The sequence below is a fragment of the Carassius auratus genome, unplaced genomic scaffold (genome assembly GCF_003368295.1).
Source record: "Carassius auratus strain Wakin unplaced genomic scaffold, ASM336829v1 scaf_tig00214926, whole genome shotgun sequence".
In the NCBI taxonomy this organism is placed as follows: domain Eukaryota; kingdom Metazoa; phylum Chordata; class Actinopteri; order Cypriniformes; family Cyprinidae; genus Carassius; species Carassius auratus.
Genome location: NW_020527862.1, coordinates 6,375 through 33,129, shown reverse-complemented (window position 1 = coordinate 33,129; position 26,755 = coordinate 6,375). Strand labels below are relative to the sequence as shown.

The following is a 26,755-nucleotide window of genomic DNA, read 5'->3' as shown; positions in this document are numbered from 1 at the left end:
ACCAATTATACAGTCTTAGAGCTGAGACTAGAAGATAATGTATCAGTGAACGATGGTCTTCCGCTCTGCAGAATCTATCTATCTATCCATCTATGTATCTATCTGAAAGTATAGTTTCAAAATTCTAATTTAATATATTTCCAATTTTATTATATTGACTGTATATATCTTGTATAACTGTTTTATAATTGTTGTTTTGTAATCTAAAAAAATCTAAATTACAATTATAATACAAATCATATAATACATATTTTATAGGCAATTTCCCAGATTTAGCAGTTATTTAAAAGGAATAAATTCAAATTAAAATTGTAAATATAAATAATAATAATTGTATCAGTTTATTTTAATTTTGTTAAATATTTTGTATAATATATATATATATATATCATTGGTGGTCCTAAACTGTCTTTTCGTTTGGTGTGGTGCCGATCGTATGGCGCTGTGGGTCAACTTTGTGGATAACACCAAAGCTGTGAGCCAAGATCGGCGAGAAGCTTTGAGCGCTCCCCAGCCACCTCTGCCCACAACATCCTCCTCCTCCTCCTCCTTTCCTCCCGCTCTCCTCCCCCTCGCTGTTTCTTCCTCTAGCGTGAGCGTCAGTCTTGGCTCGGCCCGGGAGCTGTGCGCACAGGGGTGTCAGTTATGGAGCTGTAGGAGCGCTGCAGAGCTCTCGCCCTTTCCAAGACTGATCACATTCACTCTAGTGTAGACTCACAGAGAGCGATCGCACGGGGCCAGCGCCACCCCGACCGATTTACGCTGGATTTAACGGCGCGCCACGGAACTTTGGAGCGGCTTTCTGGACGCGGAGTTAAAAGTGTAATGAAACGAGAAGACATATTTAAAATTTAAACACCGGAGAGGGTCGTGGAAGCGATCTGTAAGGTGCTTCAGAAGCGGTTGAAGGAAACTGAGCCCGCAACCTTTCCACGCGCGTTTGGACAGATCCGCATCTGTCTTAACGCGTGCTCTCTGCTGTTCCTGACTCGCTTCTGCAGTTTTGTAGTCCCGTTAGGACAGAAATCAAAAGCTGGTATAAGGCATGGTATAACCCACGGGCTGACAGACACTAGTTCAGTCCTCACTGGTGCGCGTGGCTCTCATTCCTCATCCAGAAAGAGACACCATGAGCCCAGCGAATACTCATCTGACATATCAGCTGGATCTGAGCAGCTACTGAGAGTTCCAACATACTCCAAAAACTAAAAGAGGAGAAACTTGTCCGGTGTTTGAGATCTGAGGTGTGGGGTGGATGTGGACTATGACAGAATGAGTCCTCTAACACACCTTTTACTCTGTGGATTACTATGCTTTAACCAAGTGGATGGTGAGTTACTTTTTATCCTCGTTTCTAATAGAACGCTTTAGCTAAGGAGAAAATATGTTTTGAGTTTTCTGAGACTTTGCGGTTCGCGTATCACCCTACTAAATGGGTAATTAACCCTATATTCACCCTTACAAAGTTTTCCTTCATTATTATTATCATCTTATTTCATTTCTATTAGTTTCACAACAAAAATATTTTCATTGTACGGTAGGAGCGACACTTTTTCAGGCATCACATGGCAAAGTAAATTTAATTTTAGTCCGAGTAAAAATGTTATGTTTGTTGCTGTGCATAATGTGTGTGAAGAATTATTTGTACTTGGATTGGGGGAAATACTTGTTTGGTATGATTTATCATCAAATGTTTTAAACTTATGCTGTAGTCCATGTTTATAACTCCAGCGTTAAAGCAGTGTGGTTAGGTACCAACCAGTGCTTTCCACAGCAGGTGCCACAGTCGCGGTAGTCTCAGAATGTGGGTGACACCTGCTGTGAAAAGCATCAGTGGATGCGCAAGGCGTGGCGCAAAGATTGCACATATGATCCCCAAATGAGAAACATAGGATTTAAGAATGACAAACTGATACTTTGAGATTAAAATAAGATTGAAATTTGTTTTTGAAATGAAATGGATATAATGTACAAACATGATCCAGAATGAGATTTCATCTGTCCAAGAGTAAGGAACAATCAACTGAACCTCTGAATTACTCTAGACACAATAGTCTGCACTGAATTCTAAAGAGCTTTCAATATGGTTATTAACTTCTGAACTGGTGCTATTAGTTGCATCTTCTGATATCTCTGTGTTTGGTTTCATTTTAACATCTTGCTTAGTCCGTTCTGCTTTTTAAAATATTACATAATGATTATTATTCCAGTAAAACTCACAGAGGCTTATATCTGATTTATGTAACATTTGAAACAGCATGTTTATTTCCCAACATCTGTTCATATCTTTTTTCTGCATTCCCTAAACTGCCTAAACTGCTCCGTTTTGTTGTATAGATCATGATCATAAATGGAGTTTGAAAGCCAATCGCTTGTCTATTTGGTGGTATATACTGTATATCATAACTATACCAGTAATGGGCAATGAGCTTTTTAATTATTCGCTAATGAAGATATTGTAAATGGTGTGAAACAAATGACTTGATGTAGTCAGATTGGTGTGTCCAACCATTAAGTCTGTATCTTAAGAGAATACAGTTAATATATCTAAGTGTATGGTGTGTTTAGATGAGGCAAACTGCACTTGGAGTTGGCGTGGGTTGTATTTGGGGTCTTTTCATGATGTGAACAGTTCATATTTGTCTTTGAGTCAGTCACACGCTTTACATTAGCTGTGTCAAGAGTGCCTTTGTCCAAAATCCCAGTTTCGCACTTAACAGTGTTTGCTTGGGTTTTTGTTTGAACTCTTTAAAGGGAATAAGGCCGGTAGATGTTACAGTGACTGATGAGGGGCTGAGTCAGGCTACAGCTTCTGCCATTGTCCATCCAGCTTCTGCACTTGTCTTGTTGTTTGTCTCCTGTTTTTGTCCCTGTATCTACCATGGAGCCTGCTAGTCTAGCCCAATTCAGCTCAGAAACTCCATGTCCTTCCCCATTTTTGTTGCGCCCCAGCTGCCGGTTGCTAGGCATTGGTTGAAGGCATGGCCCTTAGTTTTTGGAGGGTAAGAGGGGTGAAGGTCTTTCTAGAAGGGCCCATGAATCACCCCGGCGAACGGTTTGCTCCAGAACCCTCCTCTCTCCCTGTCCGACTGGTCTGTGAGAGGTAATCCGGCCGTTCTGGTGGAAGGAGGAGCTGAGATTGAGGATCAGCCCTCTCCAAGCAGACAAAAAAGGCTGTGGAGATGCATTCAGAAAAGGCTGTGTGTGTAACAAAGCTGTCCTGGGCTTGAATGACCGTAGACATTTAGTTCTGTTCAGGGCCACGGTGATTAATGCTGCTCGGGGAGGGAGGGGTATGAATGGAGACTTGGTAGAGAAGAGTTTTTGGGGTTCATAGTTGTTGTTCTTCTTGTTTGATGTTGCTTTGACGCAGCTAGTCTGCAAGACTGAGACATTTTATTCCAGTTTTGAAGATCTTTAGCGATTGTGCTAGTCCGATTTGACTTTTTTTTTTTTTTTTTTCTAGTATGGGTGAAAAAATGCATAGACTTAAATTGATGAAGGGGCTTGAATCATAGAGTCTTAGGTCAACTCTTTTCTCTTGTTTCTTCAGAAAATGCAAAAACCTAGTAGATGTTATAAGATACAGTATAGCATAAATGCTTACTCCTTGGTTGCAGTATTTTGTCCTTGAAGCTTTAGGTTCAATGCTTTTGCCCCTACGTTCCCACGTCCCAGTTTTCTGCTATTATCCAGGGTCTGATCCCATGGTTAATTTTGCTACTTTTAGCAGTGTGTTCATAAACAAGAGCAGAGAACAAGACAATGCCCCACTCCCAAGCTCCCCTGGTGGAGGTGAGGAGATGTGCACCTGTCATCGGTCCCTTGTGGGTCTGCTCTAAAGATGCGCGGTGTATCTGCCTGCACACTGAAGCTTCAGTTCTGCAGTGTCAGGAGAAACTAAAACCAAGACTAGAGTATACGTGTCTGCGAGTCATGATTGAAAGAGGCAAGGAGAAATGTATAACTGTAGGTAATACATCGGCAACAAAATGTCAGTGTGGTACTCATGAACACGAGAGAAACCTTTGATTGCTTAGAGATTGCTCCTTTTTTTCTCTTATGCTTTACTGACATATCTAGATTACCTCCTAATCATTTTAGGAGAAACAACAGAGACAAGCTTGATAGTTCACGGAGTTGTAGCTTGTCCTAAAATTCCTTAGGAAATGTACCTGAATTTAGATCGTTTGGTTTCAGAAAAATAATTTCATAAAAAAAAAAAAAGGTTTCAGATCATATTGAGACTTCTGATTGCAACTTTGACATTACTGATATTTGATTTGAAAGTCTGGCAGGGATGCATGTAAGATAATTTGGGTCGTTATGGATGTTAAATCATTTGGAAGTTTCAGTTTTTTTATATTCATAGTGTGTTTGATGGTACCAATTATATGAACAGACTTGACGTAACTGAATGTGATCTGTAATTAAACTTGCAGTTGCGAGGTGGGTCTGATTTGGGGTCTTTACGAATGAGACATCATGAAAGCTGGGTTTAAATGGAATTGTTCTGCACTAGTTGGCTAGACTGTGATGCATCGCTGTCATAATTGTGCCTCATTTTCGAAGAGAGGCCTGTGGTAATGACGCGTACGCGGCTCAAAACCACAAAGCAACCACACTGGAGTCAGGGAGTGTTTGTGCATGTGAAGATGTGTGACTGTTTCTCAGTTTAGCACGCAGATTAAAACAAGGATGGGCTCTCGGAGAAAGAATGTGATGTAGCTGGAGCGAGAGAGGAGATGATAGGCGAGCAAAGAGAGAGCAGAGGGTGTAGGGAATCTATAATGAGGGTTAAAGTCGGGGGTCAGCATGTGGGCACTTTGCTGACATTGTTGTAAGAGCATTGAGTATCTAAGCATGGGAGGCTGGATAGTATTACACAACTGCTGCTATACTTAGAGTATCACTTAAACATCCTATCCTAAACCAGCCTCTTCCTCCTCTGAGAATCAGCCAAATCCATCTTATAATTGATAATTACTTTATTTGCAAGCAACAAATGCTACATCATTCCAAACTCAACCTAAGGAAGTGCGACGGCACAGGAACAAGACATATTTCTCTCCTTCACAGATTTTGTTGACAGTAATTTTGTTGATTTGCATCACCGATGGCTGTAAATGTGAGAATGGATGAATGACATTTGAAGGTGGCTGTTGAATCGGGAATGCAATGCAGTGGAGTAGCTGTATTTTAGCGGTTTCTCTCAAGGGAAATGTCACAAGCAGCACAAAGTGAGGAGATTATATACATTAGAGTTGGAAAAGAGCTTCAGGGGGATGAGACCAAAACGTTTTCATCTGCTTGGCTCGCTCTCAGTCAAGCATGCCTATGACATTTTCTAGAAAGACGATGCAGTGGCGTGAGACTTGGAGTGAGGTCTCTGTTCTTTTGTTAGACATTTCATTTGTTTTTGGGATTAGAAAATGACGCAGTGTGGCCTGATTTCTGTGTCTAAGGTTTAGTTAAACTCTTAGACCTTCAAGCAAACCGTGTGGTTCTAATACAACACAAGAATTTACAATTGCTTTCCGGTTGCTGTCAGGTGTTTTCCCCAGTTAGAATCTTAGCTTTGATCCTGTATCATATTTTAAATTTATGCATTTAGCAGACGCTTTTATCCAAAGCGACTTACAGTTCATTCAGGCTATCAATTTTTACCAATCATGTGTTCCCGGGGAATCGAATCCCCTTGATAACGCAATGCTCTACCACTTGAGCTACAGGAACACTATTTGACACGGTCATTTCAGTTTGAAGCTTTTATAACTAGTGACGATGTGCAGAAATGTCCTGAAGACTCTACTGATGTAATATTTTTCACCATACTTGCTAACAAGATCAAATATACATAAAAAAATAAAAATAAAAAACCTTCCTGAGCTAGGTTGATGGTCTAGACTGTTTCCCAGCCTGGCAAAGCTGGCAGGCCACTTGGTCTCCTAATCTGATCTGTTGAAGTCTGTCCAAATTATCAAAAATACTAAAGAAATCTTGATTTGTTGAGCCAATTCATTTGGTCTTTAATGTGAATAAACAAAAGCGAATGAACCAAGTTTCAGATTTTCCCTCTGTGAAGCACTGGGTATGCACTTTCCCTAGTTTCCTAGACCCAGACTGGCAGTCCAAAAAGGAAACTACAGTGCGATAAGTATTCGAGACAATTTCTCTGGCTAGAGATCGTTCTTTGGAGATAACGGCCTGGCCTTTATCTTTCTCTCTCTTTGACAGTCAACAGACTCGACCGAACACAGTTTGTACAATCCACTGACTTCTTCAGTCCACAAAGTCATGTTTGAGAAAGTGTCATTTGCTCTTTCATCTGTTGGCTTCACCTTGCCCTCGTTTACTTGTCTCTTGGCAGCACTTAGATAAGAAAGGATCTGTGTCAAGGCTGAATGACCGAACACAACATAACACAAACAGATAAGAGGAACCCACACACACACACAGAGAGAGAGTGGTAAAGCCCAGATAAAGAATTTAAATGAAATTCAGCAAACGCTGTTTTTTCAGAATAATCAAATCCCAGAGCTGTTTTTTTTTTTTTTTTTTTCCTTTGGTCTGGAACTCGCTCCAGCCTGTGCCTGATGCGTATGAGACACTGCAGAGAAGACAGTGAGATTAAAAGCAGCTCTGTCGGTCATGAAAATGGATGAGGCTCAGCCGCAGTGGAGCAACTGAAGACAGAGAGACTGCCCGGCACTCCAAAGCGCATCCGTCATGCGCGTCAGGGCAGTAATGCAGAGAGAAGCAGTGCAGGGCAGTGTATAAAACCTTCCACGCTGCCACCTTCACTCTCATGCATCACGGCTGCGCTTCAGACCGCCCGCTGTGGGCCCAAGACCAGGCCTTTTGATTATCACAAAGAAAGTTTTACTGAGGAGATTTTATAACTTTGCTGAATAAGGAAGTTTATGTTATGAGTTTGAGGCAAGTTTAGTTTCAGTCAGGAATGGAAAAGGCTTTGTAGGTTGACATTTAGGGTTGTAGTACAACACTTGTGAAGTTAAGCACATTTAACAGTCTAAATTATAGGTTTAGATTTAGGATTGTATATTTAAATTCAGTGGTTTATCTGTCCAGTTCACGATTAAAAGCCGAGGCTTACTGAGGTTTAGAAACTGGCTTGATTGGATATATTATCAAAAGTCGTAATTGTAGATGTCCATTTCAGTTACTTGTAAATACACTGTTACTTGGGGTCAGACACAGTTTCTTGTGGCTATTCAGTTTTGAAAACATCGTTGCAGTGTTATTAGTGGCAAAGTTTTCCAAGTAATGATATCAGTAACTCGTGTTTTCTGTCAGCAAACAACTCTTGGTTTCCTGGGCAGAGTACATGTGAGGTTCAGGCATGACATTTGTTGGTTACCTGAGTCTGTTGATGACCTTTCATGTACATAGCTGAGGTGAGTTTGATAAGGCATCGCATCTGTCATGAATACGACATGGCTAACAACACACAGAGTCATCAGCTGAATCTATGTGGAAAATGGCGAGAATTCCCGGAGTACTTCCATTTATAAAATGCAATACTGCTCTTTAAAACATCAACTTTGTACTTTTTATACTTTTGTAGATATACTATAATCACTTTTTAAGCCTATTTACTCTTGGTTTCAGCATATAGGTTCTTGTCTTACCATAAATATAAAGTTCTTATCATGTAGAGCAGACCCCTACAGACCTTTAACTGACTTAAACTAAAAAGCTCTTCTCTTTACCCTCTGCAGAGATGTTCAGATTAAGCCTTTTATGAAATGAGACTAATGAATCTCACTGGACCTGCTTTGGCTTACTAAAAGAGACTTGGGCTGATCCCAGGGCTCAAGCTTTTCATTAACTTGCCTTCCAGGCTCACTGTATCTTTCACTATACCTGCAGTCTATACCTCAGTTCAGCTGGGACCAGCGGCCACAGACTGCAGCCAAGTCAGTGACATGCCCATGTGTTTAACATCGGCCGCCCACATCTTCCACAGTAAAACTGCCTTCTCTCAACTCTAGTGACTAATGTGGCCACCTTTCTTTAGTTCTCTTCAAACGCATACAGGGTTTATTTATTTTTCGCTCTTTTGACTTTGGACCATGAACTGTGAGGTATACTAAAGACATTACTGTATGTCAGGAGACAATCATACCGTTTTTTATGTAACTCCACAAAGCCGTCTTTGCTCTTTAGAGCCGTTCAAAGATCAGCCGTCACCAGGATGCAAAGAATGAGTGAGGAATGCCGCAGAACACCTGTGTGTGTGCGTGTTCATTAGGGTGTGGGTGCGTATGCACACACACAAAGCCCTACATAGCTCTGATGTTAGCACACACATGCTGTTATAAAAGACCCGGCACCACAATATTTTCACAAAGTCAAACAAACTCACACCTGCGGGAGCTCATTTCAAAGCGTCCACGCTGACCTGACCCACATTATTTTACAAGACAATCCTAGCATGTTAAATAGATATTGAATAAATATGTACAAAAAGCGCATGATAACAAGGGCTTTCAACCAATGCGGAAAGCAACGCAAAAAAATATTGTTTGGCTATTAGTAGAGAATCATCTGCACACATATCATTTCTTTAGCAGTTATTTACTATGGCTGGTTGATGAGTCGCGGCTTTGTTCAGTTCTCTAAACAGAAGTATTAAACTACAGCTCAACCTGGACGATGGTGAAATGCAATGATAGCTCAAATTGTGTGATTTATTGACAAAAGGTGTGTGCTATTTATTTTATTTATTACTTTTTTTTTTCTGAATTGCACCACATCTAATAAATGTGCAAACAGTAGGCCTAACATCCCTGAAAACATCACACTTGCTCCATCATAAAGGCCAGGCCTTAGATTCCTTGCATCGATTCATCAGCCTGAGACAAAACAAGAGAGTTGATGTGAATGCAGAAGAAAGAAGCGAGTGAAAGGATAAAAAGGAGTTTCTGGAGGTTGCTGCCCCCTCCTCTGAACGTGGAATTCTGTCTTCCATGCCTTTCCTTTACTCTCTCAAGGCCCTGACAGGTCATTTCCTGATGGAAAAGAGCGATAGAGGGACGACTGCTGATAGAAAGTGGCAGACGGAGATGGAGGGAAAGTGAACTCTTACCCTGTGAGGAGAACTTAGAGGTGTGGGGAAAGATTTGGGAACGAAGGAGACATCTTGACAGGAAGTAGAAGCGGCTGAAATATAAATATGTACAAAGCCATTATCTCTGATTATTAAATTCTCATTCCTTTAGTTGGATCTATTTATATCTCACCACAGAAGCGGACTCAGGAAGCGTACACTGATACAAAGTCAATAACTCACTGCAGGGGAAGAGTGTGTGTAAAAGAGAGCGAGATATATAGGAAGGCAATATCTGGAAACATTCCCTTTTTTTTGAAGAGGAATATAGGCTTCCTGGAATAATCAGGCTCTCTTGTTGTTGCTCTCCACGTGTATGTCTGTGCAGATGGAGACCGGTCAGATACCGCACTGCTCAGGTTTACTGCGGGTTTGTTTGTGTATATGTTATGCAATTCCATCTGAGATAAGTTTTCAAGACTTAAAACTTGAAGTTATTGTGCATCCAGGGCTCTGTAAGACTCTGGATGATAGGCTTTATATGTGTGTATGGTGACAGATGGTGACATGATGAATCTTCAAGGACGTTCCTGTCTGTGCGAGGTTGTGCCATCGGTGTATTCAGAGCTATATCTGAAAGCATCTAGTAATATCATCCCTGTTTCCCCACAGACATTTTTATATTTTCCACTGATGACATGATGAACGAGTCGCTGTCAGACTAGCCTGAGTGAAGATATTCATCTCGAAGAGAGAACTTCCAGAGGCCTGGAATTGAAGTATAACCAGTATCAGGGTTAAAGGGCTTCCATAAAACTCAAAGCCTGCCGGCATTTCAGTTTTTCATGTTTGTTTGTGTGTTTGCTAAGTTTTCAGAGCAAATTCACTTTGTTTCTGACTGAGACTGAGAACAGGGATGTGGTTTGAAACAGTGTTGATATAGCAAACAGGATGCAGAACTGCAGATCTTAAAATGAATCAGGGTTCAAATAAATTAATGCAATTATTTTTATAAAGAAATGACAAGTTTGTAAAAACATGCCATGTTTGAATTATTATTTTTTTTTTAAATGCTTAAAAAGTCTTAGACAGACAGACAGACCGACCGATCGATCGATCGATAGATGGATAGATATTTAGTCACTGCCATTTTGACCCCATTCTTTCAGTCTCAACTTTATTTTCTGCTACTCAAAATATAATAAATAAAAAACAAGGAAGGTATTTTCTCATATGTATGCTCAGTGAACCATAAATGATTGTCTATATGACGTTCCTTCAAGCGCATACTAATTTAATTATCGTTAATCCGCATCAAAATCATGAGATAACCATTCGTCTAATGGTGACCTCTTTCCTTGCCTTTTATTTACTGCCAATGGAACAGTGTAATTAGAACACCATTGGGACGTTGCCTGTGGTAACCTCTGATCACAGCTCCACACACACACACACAATAAGGGATGCATCTTCTGGGGGCTTCCTGGCCTTGCTTTAGTGGGTGGTAGAAGCTCTGGCTATTGATTTGAATGGTGGGCTGATGAATCTCAGGGGAACCCGTAAAAAATAGTTAGGAAGAAGATCATCAAAGCTCTCCAGCCTTCTGCTTTGCACATGAATAAATGCGTGGCAGAGCTAATAGAAGAATGATGGAGGTGGCATACGTGGTCATATGAGCCCAGAAGAATATTTTATTGCTCTGAGGTTTTATTGCTCTTTCATGGTTCTCAGTTATGTTTCTGTGAAGTATCAGATGTTTCTCCTAAAAACCCTTGGGGGAAAATGTAAATGTAGGGAAGCTTATATAATTTGGGAACTGATCTGAGCAGAGTTTGAGATCTTTTCTGAAACTCTTGAGTAGATTTGTGTGTGATTTCCTGGATCTCAGGAGAGTTGTGATTTAGTCTCCATTTGTTCTCATTGGTGTCTTAGAAATTCATTTTGAGATTTAAGAGGTCCTGTTTGTGGGTGAGGAGATGCTATGACTCCTATAGTAAGGAGATGAAGAGCACTTTATGGAAATGTGCTGTGGATGGCTCAGCAGCAGGATATTTCTGTCCTCCTCCATCCATTAAGGGTTGGCACAATATGTACAAGGATGAAATTAGTCCTCTCGCCATGCAGGAGACAAGAGGGAGGTTCTGCAAGTGAGCTATTGTTCTCAACCAGCCTGTAAACAATGACTAACATGACAGTTCACCCCCTCTAGGCTTTCTCATCCATAGAAAACACATCCTCCTCCTCGACTGATTCTGTAGGCTGCATATGGCGAGGAGGAGGAGAGGAAGACAAGCTTTAGGAAACTTAGATAAGGTGGAAGAAGAATATGCACTTTCCATTTTTTTTACTTGCATATTTTCTACTAAAATCTACTTTCTGGAAAATGGATGGCTATAAATTGCATCAGTGCTATATATGTCATATCGAGAATGATTATAAATGCATGAATAAAACTCGATTGGAATGTCAACAGTTTCTTGCACGGATTTCCATGCATCATGTGTGCGTTCCCCAGTCCAAATGTGTGTGCATATGCATATATGTCTTTGTGTGTGTGTGGGCTGGCTGGGGGGTCCAAAGGAAGAGGAAATGGTTCTTTGAATTGTGTGCGCTCAGAGACATGGTAAAGAGCACTCTCCCAGGCGGCCAAGAGCACTTGATTGTACAACAAGCAATGATCGCATTAAGAGAGGGCAGCAGGAAGAGAGAGAGAGGGGGAAACAAAGAGACAGAGAGTGGGAAGGAAATGAATTGACTTTGCCAGTGGCTTACTCTGCTGATGGGAGAAAATATAGAAAAAATTACTTTTTCATTTTCATGTGCTACATCCACAAGTGTGTTAGGGGTAATGGAGTGTATGTGTGTGGATGGATGGATGTCTGCCTGTATGATTGACCCGGTTATAGTGGTCACTATAAAAACTGGTTTTACAATTTCAAGAGTGGAAAACAGCAGTGTTTACCTGTTGTATATCTGTAGAGGTAAAAAAAAAAACAGTATTGGGGTTTCAAAATATATAGCATAATAAAAAGCTGTAATACAAAGATGTAGCTGTATAATAAAAAATGTAGCTGTATATTTCTTGCTCAATACTAGTTAAGTTAATAGAATTAAAACTTTTAGTTAGATACCACCACCTAGTACCTAGTCGGAAAGAATTGGCTCCATTTATGCTATGATGCAAATAGTATTCCCTTTTATCGATTTATCTATCTGTTCTTATATTTCTTTCTGTCCCTTACTTAACAGGGAAAAACACAATTTTAGAAGCATCTGCTGAGCAAAATTTCCCCCTGGATAAAAAGATGAAAGAAAAAAATACAGCGCGCAGATGGTGCCTCAAGGTTCAGACGATTAGAGGTTGCAGATTGGAATACAAATTGGATTAAAAGAAATTAGACTAATAAAAATCGAATCGCATGGCAAGTGCAAGCATATTCACCTCAGTCATGTAAAAGTCTCTGCCATTGGCTGTCGATTAGAAGCTAAACAGATGCTCCAGTGAGATAGCAGTTAATATGTGCGTGTGTACATGGTCCCCCCATCATCATCTTATCTCAACTCACCCCATTTATCAATGTCATAATGTTAATTTGTGGTTTGTTAATTTAGTGACTTACAACATCAAAATGAACTCGTTTCTGATTGCTGTAAGCAGGACATAAACATCAGTCATAAACAAAATGTTATAAACATTGTGTTCATTCATAAAAAATGTGTGTAGGTGGAAATCGATTCTGAATATCATAAGATCCAGAAGAACATGCATGTATACACCCAAGTTTACCTCAGTGTCTCAACTTTAAATAGGTTTGACATCTCAGGTTTTGAGGGATGCAGACTGCCAAGAGGGAGGGGGAAGAAGAAATGCAAGAGGCAGTGAGAGAGACCAAGTCAGTGTATCTGCAAACTTCAGCAGAGCTCGGTTTCATAGCATGCAGCACAACTTAAACATGAAACCTGGAGGGTACAGGATAAGATCCCACCCCGTCAGTAGCAATTCCCTTGTGTGATCCCCAAGTCTGCTCTGGGTCCTGTGTGTGGCCCCACTTAAGACAGCAGACAGCTGGAATGATCACTAATCAATGAGAGGGAAATGGCAGGAATTAACACAAATTAGGTGAAGTGGGAGTCCTCGCTTCCTTTAATTTAGTCTGTACTGCACTGTGGGAGAGAATGAACTTTTAGAGCACACTAAGACTCTGTAAAATATATTTGCATGCAAACAAACAAGCTGACTTCTCTGCCATGCTGTGTCCTTAAACAACTGTTCAGAAGAGACATCGTGGGTATCGCATTAAGAAGTGATCCTAAAAACTCTAAACAAATGCTCTTTTTTTACTGCAGATCAATACAGCAACCAAAAGAGTTTAGCACTGCAGTGAACTCTTGTACATCAGCACTGCACACCTGCCGTCCCAAGAGAGGACACGGCCACCTTCAGCTCAAGCTAGCTGCTGCCGCTGGGGCTCTCATAGTGTAGGAGGTCCGTTCTGTTCTCTGCAGTGGTTTATGTTGAACAAATTGCTAGCGAGCAGCTGTTTTAGCAGTGCTAAACAAACAAAGCTGCACAGAGCTGTGTGCTGATCATACTAGCATGCTACTCTCTCGGGAGGTTTAGCCCGTAGCAGTGCATAGAAAAAGCAAATGAACAAACATATTGTGCTTCATTTGTAGATGTATCTTCTTGGTCCAGTTGATAATCTTGCATAATTCCCTTTTTTAGATTTCTCTCTATGAAACTTTGTCATTATGGGGCCTACAGTGTATGTTTTCTGATCCCCACAAAGACCAACAAACGCATTAAAAAAATCATATACCCCTCCCTTTTGCAGTCACTCCTTTTAAGCGATTCCATTCCATGAAAGAAATCAAAAAAAAAAAAAAGAATTTACAATCTCAAGGTTGTTTCCAAGCTAGTTGTGTGCTATTGAAGCGTGGAAAGCTTACAGCATTCATCTGATGGCAGCACTAGTGGCTTGGGCTTAGCATCTCTTTTTGGTCGGGTTTGGGGGGATCACGGGCTGCTTTTGTCCCTCTTTGGCCCGTGCCTTAGTGATGTAAATGCAGGGTGGCCTCTGGCTCCTTATCTCTAGGGTTAAGGCTCATACTGCTCTTTCCGCAATCTATTATCATAAGGGCCAGACTCCTAGCGTGGGCTTCTAGCTTTATCCATACCAAATGCAGGGCCATGCAGGGGAACGCTCAGGGGATTAGCATTTTAACACAGTGTGAGTCTAAACCCCTGAACCTCTCTGTCACAGAGGGCAAGTCCCCAATGGCTTGCCAGCTCACTATGTGGCACCCTAAATTAGTTTGCTTGATCAGAGAGCTGGGTTGTGTTTTAGACATTTGCTTTTCTTGGCTCAGGATCATTGCTTTTGTATGCTCAGTGAACAACTGGCAGTAGAGATAAAGCATTGTTTTAAGAAAGTAACTAAGATTTTCCCAACTCAAACCTTAATTTTCTATCTTAAAGGTTCTTTAGAGATTCAAAATGTTAGATTGTGATTGCCAAGACCACGGGTGTCCAGTCCAATTCCTGGAGGGCCACTGTCCTGAAGAGTTTAGCTCGAAACCCAGTTGAGCTACATACTTCAACCTAATCAAGGTTTCCAGGAAGACTAAAAGCTTACAGAAAGATGTGCTGTCACAATTGAGCTACACTCTGTAAGATTTTGGCCCAACAGGAGCAGGAGTGGACACCCCTGGCTAATTAACTTATGTTAATCGGTTTGTTACATAAATGTAAGGTTGAACCTGACAAGTCTTCCTCTTTCTCTGTTTTCCTAGGATCCCGTCTACGGCAGGAAGATTCTCCACCTCGGATCGTGGAACACCCCTCCGATCTGATTGTATCCAAAGGCGAACCAGCCACCCTAAACTGCAAGGCGGAGGGGCGTCCCACCCCTACCATAGAGTGGTACAAGGATGGAGAACGAGTTGAAACCGATAAAGATGACCCTCGATCCCACCGCATGCTCCTTCCCAGCGGCTCGCTCTTCTTCCTGCGTATCGTACATGGCCGTCGAAGCAAACCTGATGAGGGGGCGTATGTTTGTGTGGCACGCAATTACTTGGGGGAAGCAGTCAGTCGAAATGCCTCACTGGAAGTAGCATGTAAGTATGTGATTTCTTTAATTATTGGCTTGAGTCACAGAAACAATCAGTATTGGAGAACTAGTTTTTTCCATGAACCCTGTGAAACAGACTCCACCCTAAAGGTGCCATAGAATGCAAGAATCACTTTTGAGAGGTGTTTGAATACAGTTGTGTGGCTGAAGTTTGTGAAAACAACCACCTTATATGGTAAAAACTGAGAAGTGAGCAGGGTTGAAAGGTTTTTGCAAAAACCCCTCCTATTTGCTACTTAAAACTAGCCCAAAACTAGCCTAATCACGTTTCGAGGGGGGTTCTTTAATAAAAATTACAGTGGGTAAATTTCCATTATTGGGGTCAATTCAACCCGTGGACACGAAAATCAACCCGCAGCAACAGTGTTAAAGTATCCCAATTCCTCAGGAAAACAGAGGACTTGGCAATACAGGAAGGGAGGCGGGAGCAACAGCTCATTTTCATTTAAATGTACACACATAAACAGAGCATTTTGGCTTCCTAAAAGTGGCTAAGTTTCAAGAGGCTATAAAAAATCATCTGTGGAGTATTTTGAGATAAACTTTGCATACACACTGTGGGGACGTCAGAGAACTATTTAAAATATTATATTAATGCATTCTATGGTCCCTTTAATGTTCCTAAGAGTAAAATTGCACAATTCTGCTTTTGGAATACCACATTTGTCACATCAAATTGGGATTTGGTATTGCATCTGACTGATTTTGGGAAAGGTCAGAATTGCCTAGTTCCAAAACAATTAGGAGGAATGATTATGCAGTTGGCTTCTGACTTTAATTAGCTCTATATATGTTTTAGCAAATCTTAGATATATCAGTCTTTTTCGGTACAATCTGCCAGGCTTTTAGTTTTTCCTTCTGACTCAGAAATGGAGATTATAGGGCATGCAATGGAAGTGCAGAGCAATAGATTTAGATGAAAGAGCATGCTAGGTGTGTAAGGAGGGTGTAGACACGCTATACAGGAAGGCAGAATCTGGGAGGGGTGCTTATTGACAACCTGTAGATGGGTTCTGCTTTGAAGATAGTCTCTGTTGGGTTGACTTGCATTTTCAGAGAGAGCACATCCCCTGGGATCAAATCCCCAAGCTAATCCGAGACCATTATGAGTGACAGCTAACCTGTCCTCATTTGCCTTTCTACTAGACAATGAGTATGCTATTTTAATTTTAATCATAGTCCTTTTTGCTAAATCATTGCTGATTAATGGACTGTTGTACCCAAGAAACTATTTGCCAGGCAGACCTTGAGCCTATTGTCTTGGGAGTTTGTGAACTTTGTGATCAGTGGATACATCTCAGCATCTGAAGGCATAAACGCTAGCTACACTAGCAGAAATGCCAAAGCAAAAGTCGTTAGAGATTAAGGAGTATTGGTCTTGCTCTGCTGGGTTTGTAGTCTAGACTTGAAGTCTAAGTGAGCCGCTATCTTGAAGTCTGTTTCAACCCCAAGCTGATCAATACTGCAGCCTCTCTTATGCATTGTTATGAAAATAGGAGTGATCCATCATGGAATAAGGATATGATGATAAATATTGAATGAATGGATAAATAAATTGGCTCTGTGTGCTGCCGCCAAGACCCCATGCAGTAATGAAAGGGAGCGTGTGTGTGTGTGTGTGTGTTTAGCTGTTGGAAAGGGTAACTCTAGATGAAGGGATTGTGGGAAGGATTTGCGAGCCAGTAAATTTTGAATCCTGCTGCATTTTCTATTTTTAACGTGTAATTGATGATATAAGGACGGTGATTTGGGTTACAGGAGATGATATTGCTGTTTAGTTTTTGCAAAGGAATCTTTCGAGCTAGCAATTGTGGGAAGATTTTCAGCTATATTTTTGAATAAAGTTTCTATTTTTAACCTTTAATTGATGATACAGAACTGCTTTTTGGGTTATAGGGTATATATAAAACGGAATAAAGGCAGGTTTTTGTGTGTGTTCACTCATGTAGTTGGCAGGGGGTGTGTGTTTTCTCTGATCCTCTCAGCTCTTCCGAGGCGGTGGTGGCGGCCCCCAGGTGCTAACTGTGTGACAGCAGCTTGATCCATCGATTGCACTAAGAGGGGTCTCCTCGCCTAAATGAAAATTCATGAAAAATTAATGAAGTCCCAGATTATTCCTTTTTTTCTCGTATCTCTCTTTCACTTCCCCTTGTCTGTTCTCACTAGCTCTTTGCGTTTCCAGCATGGTGTTGTGTCAAGTCAGATGTTGTGTCTGAAACCTAATCTAAAAGGCCACTGTTTTGTGAATGAAGGTAACTTGTAAGGAATCAAGACACTTGCAAGGTTTCCACGATCCTATAATGTCGTCTAATGATCCTAAACAATATTCATTATAACCAGCAAATTTTAAGTAGTCAAATTTTGATTGAAAATAAATATCATCAGACACTGTTTATTCTCTCAACCAGATATTAGAATGCTTCCTACCTCCATATACAGCCTGCAAAGGCAGCATTTTTAGGTATAAACACAGTCTGAGTTGACTAAAAGAGTTAAAGTGAGTGTAGGATGTTTTATGACTTTCAGGTGAGAGGTGAAGGGTCGTAAGGTTAGCGGGACAGAGGATTCTAAACCTACAGGAGGAAAGACCAAGAACTGTATTTAAACGAGACCCCTCAGCTGTGTTACGTTACACAATTTCCACTCATAAAACTTATCTTTACTGGTGAGTGATCACAGAAGTAAAGCCAATCTAAACTGATACAGCTCATGTATCGCTCCAAGCAAAATATGTTTCATCTGTCACATCGTAGAAATATTCTGAAGAAGTAAATGTTGATTTTATAGCCAGCTGTGTATATCTGATCTATATGAAATACTCCCAGACTCACATACGTATAAAATGTTCACCTCCAAAACAAACAGCTGGCCTTCAGTGACAAACTGAAAAATGTGGCGAATGTTCCAGACTGTTTTGGGACGTTCGTTTAGTTTTTTTTTTTTGGGTTACAAGCCCAGTGCTTTTTCATCTTTGTGTCACAAGTCGTCTCCTGTTGCGATATATGGTTCCGTGTCTCTCCCTCCTTCTCGTATGGGGTCAGTCCACACCCCCCCAAGCTGACTGAATGGCTCTGTTGAAACAGATTGCAGGCAGGCGTTCGCCGTGGACCACTGAATCCGCCTGATCAGAGAGACCCCAAGCTGGGCTGCAGGAAGTAGAGAGAGGCCTATGAAAGGAGCTCGCTGCATTATTAATAACGAGGCAGATTGCAAGGAGGTGTCCGCTGAAGCAGGATTATCTCAAACGTTAGTCTTTAACAATTCACCATTAGTAATGCCACAAAGAAGATACACAGATCTTGTTACGGATGTTTGTGTCCCAGAGAGTTTAAAGCAAATCTGGATAAGGGTTGATTTTGTCTCAATGATGAGCAAAGCACTTATCTGTCTCTACACAGTTTTTTGTCTCATGTAAACCTATGCATGTGGGGTTTAGCGCTTTAGCGCTTTCACCTCTTAAAATGGTCCATTTCTTCATTTAAATGTACCAAAGATGTCTTTCCACTTTTCTCAACATAAATGAATTCCTTTCCTGTCATTTATATGGTCTTAATTAGAGCAGAAGAATTGAACAGTGTAAAAGGTGCTGACAGGCCACAGGGAGCGATTGGCTGAATCCCAATTCGCATACATCTACTACTGCCTTAAGGCACATGCTTTGCTAGTGATGCAAACATGCTTGAAATATATTAAGTACATATATGGCTCTTTTTTTTGGCATTACAGGCAACTTCCTGTGTGAATGTCATTTTTATAATTGTCTCTGCATGTTAAGCTTGGCATATTTTTTTTTTTTTTACGTTTAGGCTAACAATGATAGGTTTAAGGATGACAATGCATCAAATTGTTCATTTATTTTTTCCTAAAACTGACTATAAGTATGAGCGCACAAGGGGTTGTGGGAAATATTAGCCTACTTAGCATACACTTACAAACTTTGATATACAGTGGGACACACATCTAAATTTTACATACTACATAGGAAAGGTATAAAGTGAATTTGTGGATGCTTTCCTTGAAATAAGATTTATTTGGCTATATCTTTTTTTGTCTCTCAGAAAAGGTTTTATATACTATTTACTCTGTCTCTCTATGATGTAATGTATATGATGGATACGTTTTGGTCTATGCCGCACCCTGTGGCACTCCTTGCTACTGGGAAAGATATTTTGTTCTTTTGTTGCTATTTTTCTTTCTATGCGTCTTTATGTCTCTCTCCCACTCTCTCTTTCTGTTTCTCTCTCATGGTCTTTCTCTTGTTGGGATAAACTGGGTCAATGAGCAGGTTCATAAATCATTGTGAAGACTATGTCAGACTGAGGCAAGCCCTGCTTTGAATAAATTTGCCAAAGTGTTGAAATCCGTGGTCGTAGCTTGTGTACGGGTGCTATATGACAAGCCTGGGGCGCACAGTCATCCAGGAAAATGTTAATTAGCCCCTGTATCTCTTCTCAGGTGGAGAGGTGTGTGCATTGTAAATCCGAGGGCAACAAGCTTGTTGAACATGAGGGCGTTAATTAAGCGTAGAAGGTGTGAATGTGTGCGTGTTTGTGTCTGCTAATGGTCCGCAGTAATAATAATGTGAAAATGTGCATATACTTTGAATCTTAGCGACAAAAAGTGCTGTTTTGTTCACTTGTAACCTTTAAAAAGTATGCAAATGAGGGAAGGGTGAAACAGATGTCATAGCTGGTTTGTTAAAAGGCCACCAGCCTGGGATTGGTTGGCGTTTTTGAAAAGGTTCTTTTGATACGCTTCAGCGTGGCACTTCAGCAATTAAGAGTTTCATTAGGCAGCATTTGGAACTGGTAAGATGAAGTAATTAGTGGAAAAACGGTGTTTTCCTGTTTTAAGCTTTTCTGGTGCATCTCAAGCTGTTTGACTGTGTGTCCATCAATAGTAAAATTTAATAAAAGAGGATGAAAATAATTGGACACACACAGCTAGTAAGGGTGGGAGGTATGATCGAAATCTTGTATCACATTATTATAAATTATATATAGTTAAAGTATATACACTACCATTCAAAAGTTTGAGGTCAGTAAGATTTTTCTTCTTAAAGAAATTAATATTTCTAAATTAAATTTACAAAATGTGACAATATAGACATTTATGATTGTGCAAAATATTTCTATTTCAAATGAATGCTGTTCCTTTGAACTTTCTATTCATTAATGGATCTTGAAAAAAAAAATAGATCTGGTTTAGATAAAAATATTAAGCAGCACAATAACATTGATAATAAGAAGAATGCTTATTAGCATGATTTCTTAAGGATCAATATATATATAATATATATATATATATATATATATATATAATTTTTTTTTTTTTTTTTTAATAACATAAAGCTGCACTTTCCACTCACAGTATAGCAAAATAACCAAAGGTTGACACAGTTCTGCTGTAGTGTGGTGTATGCCATCATACCACCCATCCCTAACATCTAGACTACAAACGCCCATCTGGCTTTTAACATTTCATCTGTTGGACAAGTGAGTGTGTGTGAGTGAGTGCATTAATCAAACACACACTCACATGCAGTTGTCCTCATCCGCCTGATTATAAATGTCAGTGTCTGGGTCATCTGACCTGCATTTGAGTTATCCCGGGATCCGGATTCTGCAGGTTCTAGGGGTTGGTGATTAAGTTGAAAGCAGACGGATGTCAGGATGCATCCATGGCCCACAGGGAATGTTGGTTTCTGATAAGAGGGGAGGGAGGGTGAGGTGACGGCAGAGAGGTGGAAGAAGAACGGATCTCTAGTCTGTGATAAAGGAGAAAGAAATAAAATCCCTGATTGAATGTGTCAGTGTTGTATATCTGCAGTGCTGGAGTCAGCGCCTACACCATAAAGACCAGCCTCCTTATCAGCAGCATGTTACGTTACACACACATAGGCTGGCTGTGGTGAGATGAAGCCATGCAGATTTGGTTGCATATCTTATGGTCACATCTTAGTGTGTGCAAGACTAATCGGTCAACTGTGTAGATGATATTAAACGATTCTTCATTGTATTTATATGTGGAGGAAGCCCTCTGGAAAGGAGATAAATCATTGGTCCCATGGAACCCTAGAAATACACGCACATACCGTTTTTACACACACACACTGACCTTTCTCATTCTCTCTTTCTCTCTCTCACTGTCTTTTGTAAGCTCACTCTTGTCCCCTTGTGAGTGATAAAGTTTTTACATTTTTATGGGATTCTGCTTCGGTTTTTGACAGGATAGAAGAGAAATTATGGGGAAAAGAACAAGGGTTGGCAAATGGCCCGAAATGGATTCAAGCTACTGCTTTAGTCAGTGTAATGTTGGAGCATGTGCACGACCTGCCAGACCTGATCTCTGACCGGTTTTGAGTTTTATCAAAAATGAGAAGCACAACTAGTCTGTGAGATGTAAATGTTTATCAGACGTTGTTGGTATGGTTTTATGAGGTTTTTCCAATCCTATTTTATATATATATATATATATATATATATATATATAATATATCATATACTTATTATTATTATTATTATTATTATTATTATTATTATTATTATTAATATATATTAAAATAAGCCAGACAACTCTTAGCAGAAATCTGCACAGTTGCTCTCAGTGGCTTTTAGAGCTGTATAATGGAATGGATTTACACAGAACAGAGTCCATTATGATCAGATGGTCATTGTGGATTAGCAGAAAGGATTTAGCCTCTTTTTTGAGTAAACAAATATATCTGCTTTGTTCAGCTTGTAGTGCCTGTTTTCAGTCAGATCCTATACTTGATCTAAATGGCACAGCAGAAACGCATATAACAGATTTTCTCACAGTCCTAGTGTTGACATTTGCTTTTTGTTGTGTTTGTTGGCATGATAAGTTTATTTTGTTATTTTATTCTCTTGCTAACTACGCTTGCCATGTTTTTGTACATGCATCTCTGCTAATCTCTGTGTGTGTGTTTGTGTGTGTGTATGTCTGTTACATTTATTCTGTCTGTGTGGTCTCTATGACCCTAAACTACTTAAAACTCCATTACATGATTGCCTGCCATCAAAAAGCGCCAGAAGCTATGGCGAATCATTCCAATGGTCATTTAAATCCAATCAAAGTCCAGACTATTGACTTCAGTCTGCATTATCAGACCACAGCAGGCATGTTTGCATCCCTGTACTGTGTACACCAACTAGAGGTTCCACTGCGGTTCCTCGTCAGGTAGAACAAAAACATCTAACCATGAGGTTGATTCCCATGAGAGTGCTGGATTCTGAAAGTCCTGGGATTGGATCTGATGCCCTGTAAAGACCTGTCAGACCTCTCCATCGTAATTCCTTAGCATTCGGGTCTCTACGCAGAGCAGATACCCCTCACCCTCCGAATGAGCCACTGCTGTCTACCCCGTAACCCCTGAAGCAAAGCCTCCTGGGACCCCCACCAAGGCCTGTAATCCATCATATGTATGTGTACGTGTATGTGAGTGCAAATTCAGCTCCGCCCTTAACTGAGGACAGAGGAAATTGATTCAGCTCTCTGTTGAAGTGAACAATCTGTTATTTTCTCAAAGAAAAAAAGTGCCGCGCCGAGTGCTGATGGTGCAAACTCATGCGCTTGAACACACACACTGTGTACAAACCGCAGTGCCATTTCAGTGGAGTGTCATCATCAGAGAACACTTCCCGTCGCTCTGATGGATGGTGTGTTTTTGAACCTTGTGCTCTGGTCACCTACAACACAACTCAATCGAGCTGGCCACCTGAAGGTATCCGTCATCTCTGAAACTGGCATTTAAAATTGGGCCAACTCAAGCACCCTTCTCTTAAACTTCCCTTCTTGTGCAGGACTAATAGTGCGTGCGATGCTGTTGTGACCGTGTGGTGTTATTGTTGCAGTTATTGAGTTTGACTCTTGTTACTCTGGAAGTGCTGCGGGAGCGCGAGTTCCTACTGCCACCCCGGACAGCTGCGGAGAGGAGGAGGGAACGGTAACCTAAGCTTCCTGTACTGCAGCGTATGTTGGGGGGGTGAAATCTGAGCCCCCTCCTGTCCCTTGTCTCCTTCCTGCTGGTGTTTGAAATTGATAGGCGGTGTGGGGTCCTTCACAAGGCTTGGGAGTTTATGAGTGTGATCTAAAGAACAGCTGGAGTTGTCTCTGGACGCTCAGTCTGCGATGTGGCCCTGGGAGGGTGTCAATGAGAATATTTGTCAGTGGTGAAGACCTCTGCCCTCATATTTATTTCTTCATCAGTTGAGTTTCGTGTTAATTGCCTGTTTACTTGCAACTTATACAGCGCAACTGTCGGGTGCCGGAAGTAAAAATGCCATTTATTTTCTCTATAGAGCAATTATAACCCTTTAAAGAGAGACCTACTGTGAGCTACAAGGTTTTTAAACAACTCTTTTGTTTGGACCAGCAGTGTGTATTGTTTGAGCTTATTTTTTATTTAAATCATTGCATCTCATAGCAAAATTCCTGATGAAAAGGTACATCACCCATGATTTTGCAAATAAATTTCCACCAATCAGAAAATTGTGCCGAAAAAGTAGATGGAACTGTTTCAATCTGCTATATATCTAAATGCTTTTTCCAGTAAATTTGTTCCAAAAGGCATCTTCAGCACTTCAGGTCCTCATCCAAGGCTTGTGAGCCTGTGTGCAAATTTCAGAAAAGTAAAATGATGAATGGGACACCCCATGATCTCATGGACTTCATGGATGAAGGCCATGGGACTGTAGCTTTATATGAAGTGTACATTTGGGACACGTTCATATTTTTCAAGGCTTCTTGCACTAAATTTTATCCTGATTTTGTTATTCGTGACCAGTTTTGACCTTTTCTCTTATCCTATGCTTTTGGTACTGTTTCTTTAAGGTGTTTTATATGTAAATGATGTCTGTTTTTGTTGGCAAACCTCCCCACATTATAATTCATCCAGGCAGGCCAAGTTGTAGTCGTATATTTATGAGTTAAGTGTCATTATCATGAGATCTTAATGTCAATGACCTGTTTCGAGCATTATAAGTATGTGCAACTTCAAGGATGGCCTGAATATTGTTTTTATCCACTTGTTATTTTCAAGATATGCAGATTCTCTCATCATGCATGTGTGAATATTGAGCTTATTTAGACCGTGATCTTTAACTCGTGTGTTTGGTCTGGTAAAATCGCTCTTACTAGCAAGGCAGCGAGACAAACAGATGGACTGATAGACATGCATACACACACACAGCACTTATAAATTCAAAAACGAGAGGCAGAAGGACACATGGATCTGTTGAGCATGCACACACACACACACACACACACGTACACATAGTCGTGTGGCTAAAGGCCAAGTGCATAGAAATCAGAACAGCTCCATTCAAATGCAAAATAGAGTCTTATCTACAGACTGTTCTTCGCTGCTCTCCTGTGCTCTACACCGTTCAGGGCAAAACTATTATTTGGAGGCATGCGTACGTCAGTGTGTGTACATACTGGTGCCTATATAAGGTTATGTGTGTGTGTGTTTGGAACTGAAGTGTGCACACATGTGAATTTCAATGTGAAGGTCCACTGGGATTTCATTTGGCTCTGTCTTCATGGTTTTTCTTCTGGATGTTTTCTACAGGATATTTGAGCAGCAACTTCTTCTAGGTTATTTAAAGAAGGTTTTCCTCATGCTTTGCTCATTGAAGGGTTTCCCAAAGATTTTCCTCATTTTATTAGGTCTTTTCTCTTTTCATTAGAGGTTTTCCTAATGGGTTTTCACTGGAGATTTTCCTCCTAGTTTTTTTATTGGAGGATTTATTTATGATTTTTACTTCTTGTGGATATTAGGTTGTCCATGTAGCAGAGATGGGGACTCGAGTTTGAGACTCGGACTCGAGTGCGACTTAAGTCGCACAAACAGTGACTTCAGACTCGACTTGAGACTCGTCCTCGAAAGACTTCAGACTCGACTCGGACTCGAGCTCCGGGACTCGTGAACAATGTTAATTTTTAGTAAACGTCAGATGAGCTCGCTGTTAGAGTTGTGACGTTCGCGAACGAACCGATTCTTTTGAACGGCTCATAAACATGAACGATGGGAGCCGAGTCATGGCTGGAGGGGAGCCGTTCTTTCTGTCGCTCTTTTTTCCTATGCGTGTTTCAGAGCGCGTGTTTCACACAGATGCACACAAATGAGCTCCTCCGCGAGACAGAACAGTTATAGGGGGAGGGGCGCACCCAGCGCAGGCCAACCCTTTATAGCGTGATGATATTAGTTATTAGTTGTGCACGCATCCTTCACGTGAGTACTCCAGTGGAAAAAAACCTGCGTGCCTCTGTCATTGGGTAGGAGCGGAGCCATGACGTTTTGCACAGATATTCATTGCAGCCCACTTTGTTATTGTTCATTGACTTGAAGGGGCTGATGTCCTATTTGCAAAGTTTACAGTAGTAAAAGTATGTAGACATTTCCATTTTATTTATTCTAATTTTATCTACTTTAAATATTTTTGGTTCTCTATCAAAATGTTCTTGTGTGATAACAATGTTCTTGTGTGGAAGTGTTTGTAGTAAAAGCTGTTTTGCACAGAAATTCATTGCAGCCGGCTTTGTTTTTGATGTTTATTTGTGAGTAGGTATTGTATGAATAACATAAGTCAGCGTAGCTTTGTTCATTCTTAAGCCAGACAAGAGGTGTGCAGCTATACAGCCAGGACAGACAGAAGGTCATTACTGAATCCATAAATGCAAAATACAGATATTAACTTAAAAGTAAAGCATTCTTGGTGTTTTTGTCATGTTGCAATAGCCTGTTTACACTGATTATATACCAAAATCAAAGTTGATATTGTATGCTAATAGATAGAGTTGTCATAATAACATATTACATGCTTTGAATTCCTTATATATAGCTATGCAGTGTTCTAAGCAGCTTGGATGGGTCGCTGTACGTGATGCAACATTTATTATAACCAGAGACTTAATATACTAAAGAGACTTGAGACTTGACTTGGACTCTAGCTCAGAGACTTGAGACTTGACTTGGACTCTAGCTCAGAGACTTGAGACTTGACTTGGACTCTAGCTCAGAGACTTGAGACTTGACTTGGACTCTAGCTCAGAGACTTGAGACTTGACTTGGACTCTAGCTCAGAGACTTGTGAGCATCTCTGCCATGTAGTTTTCACTGGAGGTTTTCCTTGATTTTTACTAGGTACTTTCTGATGTAATTTTACTGGAGATTTTTTCCTCATGTTTTTTCACTGGAGGTTTTCCTTGTGAATTTTACTAGGTATTTTATTGTGGATTTTCACCGGAGGCTTTCCATATATTGTCACTGGAGGTTTTGCTTCATGATTTTCACTAGAATGGAAAACTTTTTTCCTCATGGAAAACTTTTAACAGAGCTCTTTCCTCATGCTTTTTCCCCCCACTGAGGATTTTCTTTATGATTTTTTGATCTGCTTTCATATAGCATCTAAGTTTTGAAACACAGAGCTGTACCTTTATGAGAATAATCGGTCACATTTTTCATAGCTTTAACCTGATCAGGGTATCCAATATTCAGCCGTCAGTGCCTAGAGGGCCCAGTTAC

The 26,755-nt window shown here is 40.6% G+C and overlaps 1 protein-coding gene across 1 annotated transcript; it reads left to right on the top strand.

Annotated features, from left to right (window-relative positions):
• Positions 1–449: 449 nt before the first annotated feature.
• On the top strand, positions 450–16,573 carry LOC113093260 (roundabout homolog 2-like). The gene is made up of 3 exons (XM_026259057.1): positions 450–1,330; positions 14,867–15,201; positions 16,433–16,573. The coding sequence occupies exons 1-3, from the start codon at positions 1,273–1,275 to the stop codon at positions 16,571–16,573; spliced, it is 534 nt and encodes a 177-aa protein (XP_026114842.1). The 5' UTR covers positions 450–1,272.
• Positions 16,574–26,755: the final 10,182 nt, after the last annotated feature.